The sequence below is a fragment of the Ziziphus jujuba genome, chromosome 4 (assembly GCF_031755915.1).
Source record: "Ziziphus jujuba cultivar Dongzao chromosome 4, ASM3175591v1".
Classification (NCBI taxonomy): Eukaryota; Viridiplantae; Streptophyta; class Magnoliopsida; order Rosales; family Rhamnaceae; genus Ziziphus; species Ziziphus jujuba.
The window spans coordinates 22626045-22641764 of NC_083382.1; the positions used below are offsets into that span (position 1 = coordinate 22626045).

Here is a 15720-nt window from a genome sequence, read left to right on the forward strand (position 1 = left end):
GATTTTTAGCTATTTTCTTAAATTCCAAAACTTTTCAAGAACTTGTGATTTGTGTGTGAGAAAATAAACCCAACACATCCAGAATAGTCATCAATGAAGGTAAGAAAGTATCTACAACCATTCAAAAAAAACACACTCATCGGACCATATAAATCTGAATGATAACTTCTCCTTGGCTCTCCATGCACCGGTCTTAGGAAATGGTAACCTAGTGGACTTTCCAAGTTGACAAACTTCATAAACATTTTTCACATCATCAATCAAGGCATATCATTCACCAAACCATTAGTATTCTTCATTGCACCGTAACTAGAGTGACCAAGTCTTTTATGCCAAAGTTGAGAAATGGACTCAACTTTGCTTCTCAAAGCTTGTTCACTATCTAGTAAATTCAACCTATAGCTTTTATCTTTCAAGGCAACTTTAAACACCTCATTTCCAAAAGTATCTAATATCAAACAACCATCATAACCAAAGTTCAAAATATATCCCTTTTCAACCAATTGTGCAACACTCAACAAGTTTTCATATAATGAAGGCACATATAGAACATTTTGGATAAGTTTTGTACCTTTATTGGTGTTCAATGAGATGTCTCATTTTCCTTCTACATCCATGAAGCTTTCATTCCCAATCTTCACCCTTATCTTGTAGGATCAATCAAGCTCCATAAAGTTGGTTTCTTCAAAAGTCATGTGGTGTGAGCAACCACTATCTACCAACCAACCAAGACCACTACTTGTAACTTTAAGGCATGTAGCCACAAATAAGGTCTCGATCTCCTCATTTACCACATTTGCGTATTGCCTTCCTTGCTTGCATATTTAACCAACATGTCCTCGTTGTCCACACTTATCACAAGTTGCATCCAGTCATCAAAAGTACTTGTTTGATGCATGTCCATACTTCTTGCAATGAGGGCATGATGGATAACCTCCCAAGATTTTGTTGTTATCCTCCTTGTTATTGCCTTGCATTGTTGTTGTTGTTGAAACTTCCATAGTCGATTCCTCCTTTGTTCTTGTTCTTGCTCTTTTTGTTCTTACTCTTTTTGCTTTGACTAAACATAAAAGCACTTTTCCAAGACTCCTTCTTTCTTATAGCTCTTCTTTGTTCGGTTTCTTGGAGGGCATTGATAAGCTCACTTAATGTAATCTTACTAAGATTCCTTTATTCCTCAAGGGAACAAATCTTAGCTTCAATTTTTTTTGGTAAGCTTACCAATATCTTCACTACAACCCTTTGTTCGATCAATGGCTCTCCAAGGACCCTAATTTGGTTCACAACCTTTAGTAGTCTATGGTAAAGTCCTTAACCAACTCATTTTTTTTCATTCTAATTGTTTCAAACTCTCTTCTTAAGTTTAAAACTTGCATTTGTCTAGTCCTAGTATTTCTTTGAAATTATTCTTGCAACTTTAACCAAACTTCTGTAGCACTTATACAAGACATGATTCTACTGAAGATGGAATCACTCACCGAAGAATAAAAGGCTGTTAAGGCCTTGAATCCTTTGGCTATCTCGATCTTATGTGCAAGTCTTTGTGCTTGTATGGCATTTACTCTCAACTCCATAACTTCATAATCTTCTTCCATCACATCCCAAAGTCCAAAGGCTTGTAGGTAGACTTTCATATTTATACTCCAAATGGAGTAGTTTTGGCTCTCAAATTTTGGTGGAGTGGGTGGTGTAAAACTTTGAGAAGCCATGATACAAAATCGGATTTTGAAGAAAGTAACTCTTGGGTTAGATTTTTTATGAGTTTTCTAGCTAGATTTTTTTACCACTTCAATCCAAAAGTGAAAAGAATAAAATGGGGGGGGTTCTCTCACAAGAAAATAGGCTAGATAGAAAGCTCAAAAGGCACCTCAATAGTTCAAACCAGGCTCTGATACCATGTTGGAGTTTGGTGTGGTTTTGAGTTCACTTGGCCAAGAGTGTTGTACACAAGGTGTTAGTCTTGTGTCCAACCCTTAATCCAATTTTTGGTTTGGTGCTTAGGTGATTTTTGTGTTTGGTTTTGGTATGGTGATATTGAGGTTTGTTAGAGTTTTTGTTTGAAAGGAAGAAGAACAAGATGAAGAAGAGAGAAGATGCTAAGAGTAGGTCACACAAACTAGATAGCACAATTCATCATTTCATTTCATTCATTTGTTGCATTATATAGATTCAAAACTTGTCTCACACATGTGAAGTGTGTGTGTGACGAAATAGAAGTCTTTAAAATTCAAAAATTACACATTTCCCACTCAAAATTCTTTTACATAACCATTCAATCACCAGCTTACATATGAGTGCACAAATGTGGCAAAGGTTGGTGAGATTTTGAACTTCAAAAGACTGTCTCCATCAAATCGGGTAATGCTACTTTAACCTGATAGAAGGCTAGGATATCTTCATCCAAATTGCTTGAATTTTGACATGTGGTATGTTGAAATATTAAGGATAAAATATAGAGAATACCAGGTCCAAAAGAATTGGTTAAGGGCTCCAATTCATCTCAAACATATGGGCCATAACTGCTGGAAATTTCAGTAATTATGCCAATTTGCAACATTCATATCTTAGGCTTCCCAAGTCCTTTTTGAGTCATTCTTTTTGCTATATTTTCTTTTACATCTCTATTACAACATATCCAAAAACCATAACCTGAAACAAGCCAAAATATGCCAGCCTCCACAATGGACCTATGTTACTGGAAATATAATTTTCAGCACATGTCCATTTTACAAAACAAAATCAATACTCAACAAAGAGACAATTCCTAAGATAAAAATAACAAAACCTATGCATTCAAAAAACATTAAAAGGAACATAAAACATAGACATAAATATTGCATTAGGCCATTCAACAAAATATTTCTTATAAAGAAGGAAAGAGGGTGCAAACCTTGGTGGACTTTGGCTTGCACAAGGTGGCAAGATTACCACCTTTTCAACAGAAATTAGAAGTTTAAATTTCAGGGTGTTACATTGAATTTGTGGGCTCAAAATGCAACTCTCCCAAACTACAGGGTACTAAATTGCATCTAACCAATTTTTTTCTGTTTTTTATATTCATGATTCGAACATTTACATGGTATGTAATAATCAAAATGTTTTACTGAACAATGTGTAGAGCAGCAACTTGGAAGTGAAAACTCAGTGGAGGCTGAAGAAGGCCATCAAAGGATCATATACAACTTTGTTAGCATTAACACCCATAACAAAATCTGCATGAGCATAGTCTTCAATGTACTGAGCCACCAGTTTGTCTTTATCATGGTTTTTTAGGTCGTCTAGCAAAACTTGCACATCTTTCATATCAGAAAGTGTGTCTTTCCCTCCATAGCTGAGGTAAAGTGGAAGCTCATTTGGGATGCTACTCATGTTGTACACTGGAGGAGTTGGCTGCCCATAGTGATTCATGTTTCCCTCTTCATTTCCATAATCGAATTTCGTTATATTTCCAGTTCTGGTCACTGCTTTCCATATATGATCCAAAATAAAAAAGAAAAACCAGCAAAATATGTTCAAACTTTGTACCATCGAGTACTGAAAATAGATTTAAGAGTTTGATCTGTTTCCTTATGGACTTACTCTGAGCCAAATGAATCATGTTCTTGGTGGATGTAGACTGAGGTTCATGTTGAAGAAAAATATCTGCCTTGGAAGAATTAACACAGCAATTTGGCCCTACGATGTTGCAATAAATTAGTCAATCATTAGCTGTGAAAAAAGACAAAATAAATAAAAGCAAAAACAAAGAATCAATCAAAGTGCTTGTATGAACAATGAAGTTTTCTTTTCTTTTCTCTTTTTCTTTTTTTTCTTGTTTTTAATGAATTTAAGAACAATGAAGTTACCTGTGAAGGCAGTCATTAAGTTTGAGCAGTCAATTCCTGGTAGTTTGCATAGTTGATTCAGAAGTTTGGCAGCTTCTAGCCTGTTGGGATTACAGAGTTTAAATTATATGTTTCGCCTTCTGTTTTACTCTTCTATTTCTCAACAAAATGTAACATTTTTTCCCAAGCAAGTTAAGAAATGAGCAATTGAATTGGCTTAAATTGTTTTCTCTTACCCTTTTGGAACAAATTCATGAAGACCCAACCAGTACAGATCCTGTTAAAGAAGGGGAAAATTAAATAAAATAAAATTTCTAAGCGGGTTTCATTTCAATGAATGAAATTAATGTGTAGATATATTGGATATGATTGAGTTTACTTCAGCTAAAAAATCCTGAGCAGCCGCTTTCATGAGCATGGATTGGATATTCTGCAGATGAGCAATTGGACTAAGCAAGACAGCTGATCTGATCATGTTCAGGAGTTGGTGTTGGGAGAAAACAGCCAAAGCAATCAAAGTTCCCTATGATTCATCATTCCAAATCTTAGTAAATCCTTTATTATATTTCTAACGAAATAATCTTCAATTGTGACCCTGAAAGAAATTGAGCGAATTAAGATGCAGATATTCACCAAAGAATGCCCAACATAGTGAAGGTTCTGCCCTGTCTGACCATAAATATACTTGAATACAGCAGGAAGATCATGAGAAGCCAGTTCATCCCATGACCACTCCCAGTAGGCCTACATGATGCAAGAGATAAAAAGCTATTATAATTGCATGATGAAGTTTAACATGGATAAAGAAAAGCAAAACAAAGCCAACCGGATCATTAGGACTAAGTGACTTGTGTTCCTGGCTAGACATTGTCCCTCTAGAATTAGCAAGCCACACATCAAAACCATTGTCTGCCAAGATAAATGCCAAAGACTCATCAGGGGAATTGAATAGCCATGTTGCAGCGTCCTGTTATCATAAACAGCTTATTTCAGTTTGCAATGTCATTTCCAAGGTACTACTAAAGTTCAAAACAGGATATGCGACTTCAAAAAACATTACAAAGCAGAAAATTAATTAAATCAATTGGTTTTTGTTATGTCTTTACTCAAATGGAAACAGAAATATGTAAATCAACATATAAAGGTGGGCAGAGATACTAACTATGAAGAGTCCATGCTGTAGCAAAACTGGTGGTTTGTCTGCTGTTTTACCCGAACGCCCAACTGGAATCCTCTGCAATCCAAGAATGTATCCATCTTGTGTTGTCACCTGAAACCCACAAAAGATTTTCATTCTAGGTGAAAGAAAAAGGGATTAGTTGATGATATTAGGACAGACATATCTTAATCAAAAAGTATAACTTCTTACTTGATGTTCTTGGCAAACAAAGCCTTGTGTCTCCACCATTGTTTTGCAAATGCTATTATTAGCACCTTGATCATTGATTGGGTACAATTTGGTTCTTGCTTCTACTGCTGCTGCTGCTGACATACAAATAAGAGCCACCAGAAGTAGAGTGGTGGTCCATATTTTAGCCATTGAGAACTTATTTGTTACTCAAATGGATTTTCTTCTAGCTGCTTTTTATACTAAACAGTATACACAAAGAAACAGTATAGCGGTTATATTCTATCTGTCGGATGTTTATTTAAAATTATAATGTTTTAATATTGTTAATTACTGTTTACCATTGTGTACTTAATATGTTTCAACAGTTTTTTTACTTATTATAATAAAGTTATTTTGTTAGTTTTAAATTGGACTTATAGTCCTAATTGTATTGGTTTTTGTAACTTTTCTTCCTACTACAATATACAAGTGCGTTTGATGGAAAGAAGTATGACATGGAAGATAGGATGAGCTGACCTATGATCTAGCTTTAATACTCTATCCTTCTTTCTTCCTATCTTTTATATTATTTATTTATTTTTATTACATTCTTGAGTATTAGGGATAGTTGAAAGGTTCTGGGAAGTTCGATCATTGCATCTGTGGTGAGCTTCATTAAAAATCTTCCCGCTTTTTCCACTGAATTTTGTAATTATGTATATAGATAAAATTGAAAACTTTGGATTCACTCTCATAATGATATTAGCTCTGTCTTTCAATGTACGAACCAAAAAAGGTACGTAGATAATCTTATGTGTATAATTGTTTATAGACTAAAAGGAATGGTAATTTGCCTCTTCTTTTTTTTTTTTATGAATATTGACTTTTGTCCTAGTTAAATTTACCATGGATGCTGAAAAATAAGAGTATTAAGTTGACTTATATCATGGTTTCATACTAACAACATTTTAGCAGTTCATAGTTTATGAGAAAGATCCTGATAGAGGAAGGAATAGGCTCAATGATTTCGTGTCCAAACTGAATGCTTGACTGTTAAGTTAGCTTGGAAACTATTACTTAATTGAAATATAGAGTTTTTTAAATAATATCCAACATTTTCTTTGTCTTTTCATGAATATATTTAGGTATATTGTTTTTTTTTTAAATGTAAGTTGTTGTCACTTTAGAAGTTATACAAACATAATTTGCCAGGTATTAAACGTTAATCTTAAATTCTTCACCTGCTAAGTTGGTTTGTCATAAATAATCTTTTGTCATACGGACGGCAGGACAGAAAAAGTTGAAACATTATTCAGAATTTGAAAAGGTAATTAGCAATTTTAAAATAGGTGATAAATGATATGTTCATTCTTAATTTTGGAAATATCATAAAGCTTTTTGTAACATTCATTATTAAACCTCAATTCAAGTATATCGTTCACAACCCTGTTTGGAACTTAAACCAAAAAAATAAAAAAGAACAAATAACCAAGCCTCCATCGGGTTCTCATAGTCAATGTCAACAGTTAAAAAAAAAAAAATACTGGAATCACAAATTCAATGACAAAATGAGTAATCACAGTAAATTTTATATTATTAGAACCAATCTAACCACAATTATGAATTATGGTAGCAAAAGAAGGATTTTATTTATCAGGCTATCTATTTGTCAATATAGCTTGACTTGAGCAAAAAAGGAAGTTCAATTTTCTGAGTGAAGCTTAAAGAATGCTATGAGAGGATGATACACAAGTTGCTTAGCATTACTACCAAAAGTGAAATCTGCATGAGCATAGTCCTTTAAGAAATGAACCTCAAGCTTATCTTCGTGATGATTTTGACGTCGTCAAGCAATAGGTGCACATCTTTGATATCAGCAAGAGCATCTTCCCCTCCATGGCTAAGGCAAAGAAGAAAGTCCTTTGTAATGTGTTTCATGTTGTATGCTGGGGGATTTGGCTGCCCAACGTATTTCCTGTTCTCTTCTCCATTACCGTGGTCAAACATTGTGATGGTTTTTTCCTTACCATTGTCCAAAACACCAAATTTGACACGAAATTGGAACAAAAACAGAATTTCTGTTTAGTTACTAAGATGGTTTTTTACCTTGAAGACTTGATAGTTTAAGTAAGTTTCTGTTTGAGCAAGTACAGTACTATTGTTAATAATCATTTAAGTTGCTTTAATACTCCTTCCAGAAAACCAATAAAGAAACAAATGTTGCTTTAGTACTCGCATGCCAAAAGTCACAAAGTGGAAAAACTTACTCTGAGACAGATGGATCATGTTTTTCATCGCGGATGGCTGAGGTTCATGGGATAGAAATGTATCTAAGAACCTCTTATTCAGGCAGCAATTCTGGCCTATAGACATCATAAATTCCAAGTCCCAACGGCGAATATTGCTATATACCAAATAGCTAATAAAGAAAAAATCAAGATATGTATACTACCTCTGACAAGGGATAAAAAGTTGGTGCAATCAACATCAGAATTCTTGCAATGTATCTTCAGAAACTTTTGTATACGTTCTCTGTTCAAATTAACATTGAAAATGCAGATAAGCTTAAACTGACTGTTGTGAATGGTATTGCGTATAATACCAGTTTCTCTTTGAACTTATATAAAATACTAATGCCAAATAAGCAACTTAAGTGAGGCATATGTAGAAGCATTTTCTGAATTGTATTAATCAGGCAGAGCAAGCCCCAAATGAACTTTTTAGGTGAAATAGTTTTGCAAGGTGTCCTTTTGATTTGTATGTTTACCATATGTAGCAGCATTTTTCTATTTTCTTAAACCATATATATTTATAAAAAGCAGTATTAGTGTAGTATTGTTATATAGGTAAAGAGTGGTGTTAGAAAGGAAAGGAGCAAAGTTTGTTCCTTAACTTATGGGATCAAATACATTAAAACCTTGCGCGTATAATTTCTGTTAACATGAAGATAATAGAGGGTGAAAGGTTACTCCATCCAATAACTAAAATAGATTCGAAAAGGAATTAGTGCTAGCCTCGCTGAGAAAGTTCTCAGCAGCTGATATTGTGAGAGGTGAGGCCGTATGACCCACATAAGCAACTGGGCTAAGCAAGGCAGCTGATCTTACCATATTCAACAACTGGTGTTTGGAAAAAGCAGCCAGAGCTACCAAAGTTCCCTAGAAAAGAATTTCATATGTCTAGAATAAGACAGAGCCAAATAAATCACAGAACAGAAAGGCTACAGAAAATCTGTGAAAATTCACCAGTGAATGCCCAACATAATGCATCTTTTTTCCTGTTTTATCATGGACATACTGAACCGTTGCTGTAAGATCATAAGCCACCAATTCATTCCATGTCCATTGCCAATAAGCCTAAAAGCAAAGCCTAGTTGTTTAGTGAAAAAATGGAAAACTAAGTGTTACTAGGAAAAGAACCGTATGCAGAGAAAAAAAAAAAAAAAAATTATAACCTTATCAGGACACGTATTTCTTTAAAAATAAGAATAGTTATCCATAGAAATAGAAAATGAAAAAAAAAATAATAATTCCTATTTATATATTTGATAAAAATATTGATTTAAAATTAAGATTTAGGTTTTATAAATATTTTCTTTTCCAAAAAATTTAAATTTGATAAAAATTAATTAAAAATTAAATTTTATATTTATTTATATATTTTTAGTATATGATAATCAATTTAAATTTAGATGTGATAAAAATATTTTAAAACTTATTCAAATTAAAACATAAAAATAGAAATTCTGAGATTTTAATAAGAAATTATTATTATTTTAAATATAGGCTTATCTATACCAATGCAATAACAATTGCCAAATTAAAAAATTTACCAAATATAGAAAAAATAAAATCTATAAAATAGAAATTATATTCCTATATTTATTCTATAAACCAAACATACCCTCAGTGTTATATGGCCACTGTTATACTTTGTTCCACGAGAACTAACTAGCCAAACATCGAACCCATTGTCAGCCAAGAGGAATGCTAAAGCTCTCGAGGCAGTATCAACCATGTTATTGCATCCTGTAAAGCATTCAAGAAATCATTACATTAACAATAAAACCATTTTATGAAAACCAATCAACTAACGGTCAGGACCCCATGTTGTACTAGAACCGGTATCCTGCTTCCTGCTGTACTCGCTGACCTCCCCACTTGGATTCTCTGGATGCTTAGAATTATCCATCTTTTGTTGTAACCTGGAATCCAGAAATTCCATTGCACAATATCATATTAGCCATTGCATTGTTTACTAGATGTCTGAAAACTCTTTGTAACCTGAAATAGGAACAATACAGGCATATTACAGTATGTTCTTCACAAGCATAGCCTTGTTTCTTCACCATCAAAGCACAAATGCCATCGCTGCTCAATGGTTTTGATGAAGAAATACTACCTGAATCTCTAACAGAGAGTAATTTTGTTTAGCTAGAATAACTGATATTGGGGTATTGGCCATCTTCATAGCTTTTGATATTATTGTTCAAGTACCTTCGTGTCTACAGGATTTTATACCCCCCCGGCGGGGAGGCCAAAAAATAAATAAATAAATAAAGAGACAGCTCACAAACAGAAACTAAAATTTATATGATGTCAAAAAGCCTCCCTCCGCTAGGAGACAATCTTTTCCTACAATTAGGCATCCAATGGGACCCACCTTGTCGTTTTTCTCCTTAATACCCCCGTTAGAGTATATAAACCTTTGTTTTCAACGCTGCCATAGTTAATAGAAATTCCTAGACCAATAATAACAACACATAGAAAACAGTGCTCAAGATAATGCGTCTGCCAAAAAATGTAAATGAAAACATTTTCATTCCAAAGGTAAAAAATAGAGACAGACAAAATGTGAAAAATAAGATATATATTTTTTTTATTATGCTTCTATACATTAGAATTTATAGTTTTCTCTAGGATACAAAATAGATAACAAATCTTCTTAATTAAAAATAAATAAATAAAACCGATTCCTAAATATCTTAAATATCTAAAATAATACATAATCAAATACATAGTTACATAATCTTCCAACACTTCCTCTCAAGCAGCATGAATATATCACTCATGAAAAGCTTACTAACTAAGTTCTCATACTGCATCCTAGAAAACCTTTGGTAAAAATATCCGCTGCTTGGCTCGTGTTGGATATGTAGGATATACATATCACACCGCTATCTATCTTCTTCTTGATGAAATATTTATCCACTTCTACATGTTTTGTTCTATCTTGTAGAACTAGATTGTGAGCTATGGAAATAAATGTCTTGTTATCACAATAGACTTTAATAGGTGCTAGTGTAGAAAACTTCAACTCTTCTAAGAGTTTTTTGATCCATAACACTTCACAAAAGTTATGTGCAACAAAGCGGAATTTTGCCTCTACACTATTCCTTGCTACAACATTATGTTTTTTACTTCTCCAAATAACCAAATTCCCTCCTATTAAAGTGCAGTAACCTGAGGTAGATCTTCTATCTTTTATATCACCTGCCCAATCTACATCTTGTAGGCTTCGACTTGGAGATGACCCCTATTTTTGAACAAAAGTCCTTTCCCCAGATTTCCTTTTAGATATCTCAAAATCCTTAACACAACTTCAATATGAGTAGATCCAAGTGAATGCATAAACTAGCTTACTACACTTACTGCAAAAGCTATGTCAGGTTTTATGTGTGATAGATAGATTAGCCTTCCCACTAATCTTTGATAACATTCTCGATCAACCACCTTAATTGTTGTTGCTGCTTTTAGCTTCACATTTGAGTCTATTGGAGTTTCTGCAGCTTTACAGCTTGTCATCCCTGTCTCTTTGAGAAAATCAAGATTTTATTTTTGTTGGTTGATGAAGATTCCCTTTTTGGATCTTGAAAACTCCATCCCTAGAAAATATTTAAGCTTTCCCAGGTCCTTAATGTCAAATTCAGCCCATATAGGGATTTTTTTTAAACTACAAACTTTGCCTCTTCCAAGACTTTCTTCAAATCCGGGTGGTAGGTCCATATATACTTCTTCCTTTAGGTTTCCATTCAAGAATACATTTTTGACATCGAACTAACGAAGTGGCTAGTTAAAATTGACTGCAAGAGAAAGAAGTATTCTGATGGAGTTAATCTTAACAACAAGAGTAAAAGTTTCGTGGTAGTCTATACCATGAGTTTGGGTAAATCCTTTTACTACGAGTCTTGCTTTGTATCTTTCCACACTTCCATCAGCTTTGCACTTCATTGTAAACACCCATTTGCACCCAGTCGTCTCCTTGTCATGAGATAGATCAATAATACTCCACGTATTATTTTTCTCAAGAGCAATCATCTCTTCCATCACAGCTAACCTCCACTTTGGATCATCTAATTCTTCCTAAGCAGTTCTTGGCACATACAAATTAGAAATCCTAGTCACAAATGCTTTATGAGTATGTGATAGTCTTTCATATGCAAGTATTTTGCAATAGGTTGTTTTGTGCAAGCTCGGGTACCTTTTCTTAATGCAATTGGAAGATCAAGATCCGAGGAGGACAGATTAAGCAAATTATTAGATAGAAATGGAATATGAGTAGAAGAAGGATTACTCTGAGTTGCAGGACCTTCACTAGGCAAATTGGATTGGACTTCTGCTGGAGGAACAATTGGAACAATAGTACTTTTATGAAACCTCTTCTTAGTATAAAACTGAAACTCAGGATGAGAATTGTTATCTGTTTGAAGTACTTCTCCCCCTGTTTCTGATAATGTAGTATTTGGCAAATTTAGATTAAGAGTACTATCACTAGGTTCCATTCTTTCAACAATTGTTTTCGAGATTTGCTTATTAGAATTAATTGAAGGTATAAATTCTTCTGGAATAGGTAAAGTTTCCCAAAAATTATCTTCCTTTCTTATATTCTCCCCTTGAAGAGAATTTTTTTTTTTTTAAAGAAAGGTTGGTCCTCAACAAAGTGTACATCCATACTCTTAAAAAAAAAACATTTGTAACTGAATTAAAGCATTTGTACCCTTTTTTGTTAAATGCATAACCAAGGAAAAAACATTTTTCAGCTTTAGGATCTAGTTTTAATCGAAAAACATTTGGTATATACACATAACAGACATAACCAAACACTTTTAAAGGAAGATCCATAGTTATCTGAGATTTGGAAAAAAAGTTTTCAAAATTTGTAAAGGTGTTTTATATTTTAAAACTTTAGATGGCATTCTATTTATTAGGTAACAAGCAGTTAGGAGTGCATTTCCCCAGAGATATTTAGGTACATTCATAGAAAACATGATGGCTTTAGCTACCTCAAGAAGATGTCGATTTTTTCTTTCACCAATTCCATTCTGTTATGGTGTGTCATGACAAGTTGATTGATGAATAATATCTTTTTTGGTCAGAAATGCTCCTAAATATTTATTAAAGTATTCAATCCCATTATCTTATCTTAGAATACCAATCTTGGTTTGAAATTGATTTTCAATCATTAAGAAAAATTCTTTAAATCTTTGTTCAACTTCTTATTTCCTTTCCAACAAGTAAACCCAACATACCCTTGTATGGTCATCAATAAAAGTCACAACATTTTTTGCCAGAAAATGTATTAACTTTAGAAGGACCCTAAACATCACTATAAAACAAATAAAATGGTTTTAAAGCAAGATAAGGTTTCATTGGAAATGAAACTTGACGATTTTTAGCCAAATGACAAGACTTAGAATGAAGTTTTGAACAATCAATTCCTTTAAACAATTTAGGAAACAAATGTTTAAAATACTGAAAACTAGGATGCCCTAATCTTTTATGCCATAATATAACTTGATCATAAACAGAGTTTGAACTAGTACTACTTAAACCATGAACTTTTTTATTACCAGTAGATGTTTCATCAAAATAGTAGAGCCCATTTATCTCTCTAGCAGTTCCATTCATCTTCCCTGAGTTCTGGTCCTGAAGGAAGAAAAAGAATTGAGCAATTAGTATCTTTAGACAGTTTGTTGAAAGAAAGAAAATTGCAGGCAAGTTTTGGAACATGTAGAACAGATTTTATAGTAATTTTTTCATAAATTTTAATGTTTCCTTTTCCTACAATAGATGACAAACTACCATCAACTATTCTCACTTTTTTGATACCAGAACAAAGATAATAGGAACTGAATAGATTATACTAACTTGTCATATGATTAGAAGCCCCTGAATCTATGATCCAAGAACCAGATTTTCCTAGAACTGAGAGTGCCAAAGAATTGCTACCTGTGTGTACTGCAAACTCGACAGGAGTATTAGATAACGAATAGGATTTTAGAAGTTTAAGAAGATGATTTAATTGCTTTTTACTGAATGGAGATGATTCTGCCTCATTTGCTGTAGGTAAATGTTGTTCACCAATTTTGCTCATCCTACCATTGGATGGTCTACCGTGCAGCTTGTAGCAATTCTCTCGTGTATGATAAGGTTTCTCACAATAATCACATGCAGGTTATTTTTGTCTCCAACCCCGCTGATTTTGGATGACTTTCAACTGACTTAGGCCTCAGAAATAATTAGGGTTGACCCTTCCACAGGTCCAGTTGTACCTACAACCTTTTTCACAAGCATCACTTGTCTCCGGCTTTCTTCTCTACATACTTCTGCAAATACCTCACCGATTGGGGGTAAAAGGTTCCTTCCAATAATCCGACCATGAACCTCATCAAATTCAATGTTTAAACCTGCAAGAAACTTGAAGACTCGACCAACATTCACCATCTTCTTGCAGTAATTGCAGTTATCGGGTGACTTCCACTCATAATCGTTGAATAAGTCCAGGTCCAACCAAATTCTCTTAAGAGAATTAAAATATTTAGTCATAAAGTCATCACCTTGGCGGATATCTCCAATCTGCAGAGTTAATTCATAAACTTGGGACTGATTCTCTAAATTTGAGTAAATCTGTGAGACATTATCCCATAATTCCTTGACTGTAGAATAGCAGAGATAGCTTGCCCTAATCTTTTCAGCCATGGAATTAACCAACCATGTCATTACCATGGAGTTTTCAGCATCCCAGACAGCTTAAGCTGGATCTTTCATATCAGGCATCTTCATGTCTCATGTGATATAGCCAATTTTCCCTCTTCCTCTAAAATACATATGAACAAATTGTGATCATAGGAGAAAATTGTCACCATTTAGTCGGATTATAATGATCTGAATAGGGTCATTTTCAAGCAAATTCTGGGCAATCTGAGGCTCAGAAGGTTAAGGCTGAAAACTAGACGTGATTTCAGACATCTTTAGTGCAAAAACGCAGAGATACTATTCACGTGGATACTATTCGTAAGAGCTACTGTTCACAAAAAGACTATTGTTTATGCGAGTACTGCTCACACGGGATACTGTTCACATTGCAGTACTTTTCACCGAAAGGTTTAACCCGCTCTAATACCATAAAAAATAGAGATAGAAAAAATGTGAAGAATGGGATATATATTTTTCATTATGCTTCTGTACATTAGAATTTATAATTCTCTCTACAATACAAAATAGGTAACAAATCTCTTTAATTAAAAAATAAAAAAAATAAAATTGATTCCTAAATATTTGTACAGTTTATGAATCTCTTAACTACCTAAAATAACATATAGTTAAATACATAGTTACAGAATCTTCTAACAAAAGGATATGTTTTTTGTCATTTTTTTTTGTAAAAAAAAAAAGTTGAAATTTACCTCCAACATGAGACAAGAAAATCAAGAGCATCCTAATGCTAGGCAAAGTCGAGTTTTTCATGCACAGGCATCAAAGATATCATTGAAGTGTCCTACAAAAGAACATTCAGAGTAAAGTATTCACAATAAATAGAAGCCCCACTCTTAGGGGTCAGCAAAATCCAATCAAACCCATTCAAACCGACCAATCCAATCCATTTTTAGCAGTTTGGATTGGATTGGATTCAAAATATCATAAATTGTTTGGATTGGATTGATTATTGGGTTAGAAATATAAATCCAATCCAACATAAATGATCTATTTTCAATTTTTTTTTTCATTTTTATATATTAATTTTTAATATATTTTTTTTTAACTTATTCCCAATTTCCAAAATGAAATTGAAACCCTAAACATTTACATACCTTGTTGCCGCACCACCACCATAACCATTAATCAAGCTTCAATTCAACCATCACACACACAACCATCAAATTCAAAACTCGTGGCACCACTAGCTAGGAGTGAGATGATGACTATTAATGCTTGCTACTTGATGAAGTGTATGATGTGTATCAGTTGCTACATTTTCTTTTTTATTTTCCATTGAAGAGTATTTCTTTTATTTTATTTTTTTTAACATTGATGAGTGTTGCTAGATATTATAGATTGCATATTTATAGATTGCAATCTTATATTTTATATTTGGAAAACTTTTAATTTGTATTATATATTTATAAACTAGTATGTTTCAAACCGACTAACCAATCCAAACTAAACCGATCATAAGTGATTTGGTTTGATTTAGATTTAATGTTTCAATGATTTGGATTGGATTCTATATTAGATAAACCGAAAAGTATGGATTGGATTGTATTTTGGTCCAAAACCGAACCAACTC

General features: G+C 33.4%; 1 protein-coding gene across 1 annotated transcript; it reads right to left on the minus strand.

Moving 5' to 3' along the window:
• Positions 1 to 3114: 3114 nt before the first annotated feature.
• On the minus strand, positions 3115 to 5364 carry LOC107405457 (triacylglycerol lipase 2). The gene is made up of 9 exons (XM_025069084.2): positions 5194 to 5364; positions 4987 to 5094; positions 4651 to 4791; positions 4458 to 4568; positions 4204 to 4347; positions 4061 to 4101; positions 3846 to 3925; positions 3580 to 3675; positions 3115 to 3461 (listed from the first exon to the last, which is right to left on the minus strand). The coding sequence occupies exons 1-9, from the start codon at positions 5362 to 5364 to the stop codon at positions 3142 to 3144; spliced, it is 1212 nt and encodes a 403-aa protein (XP_024924852.2). The 3' UTR covers positions 3115 to 3141.
• Positions 5365 to 15720: the final 10356 nt, after the last annotated feature.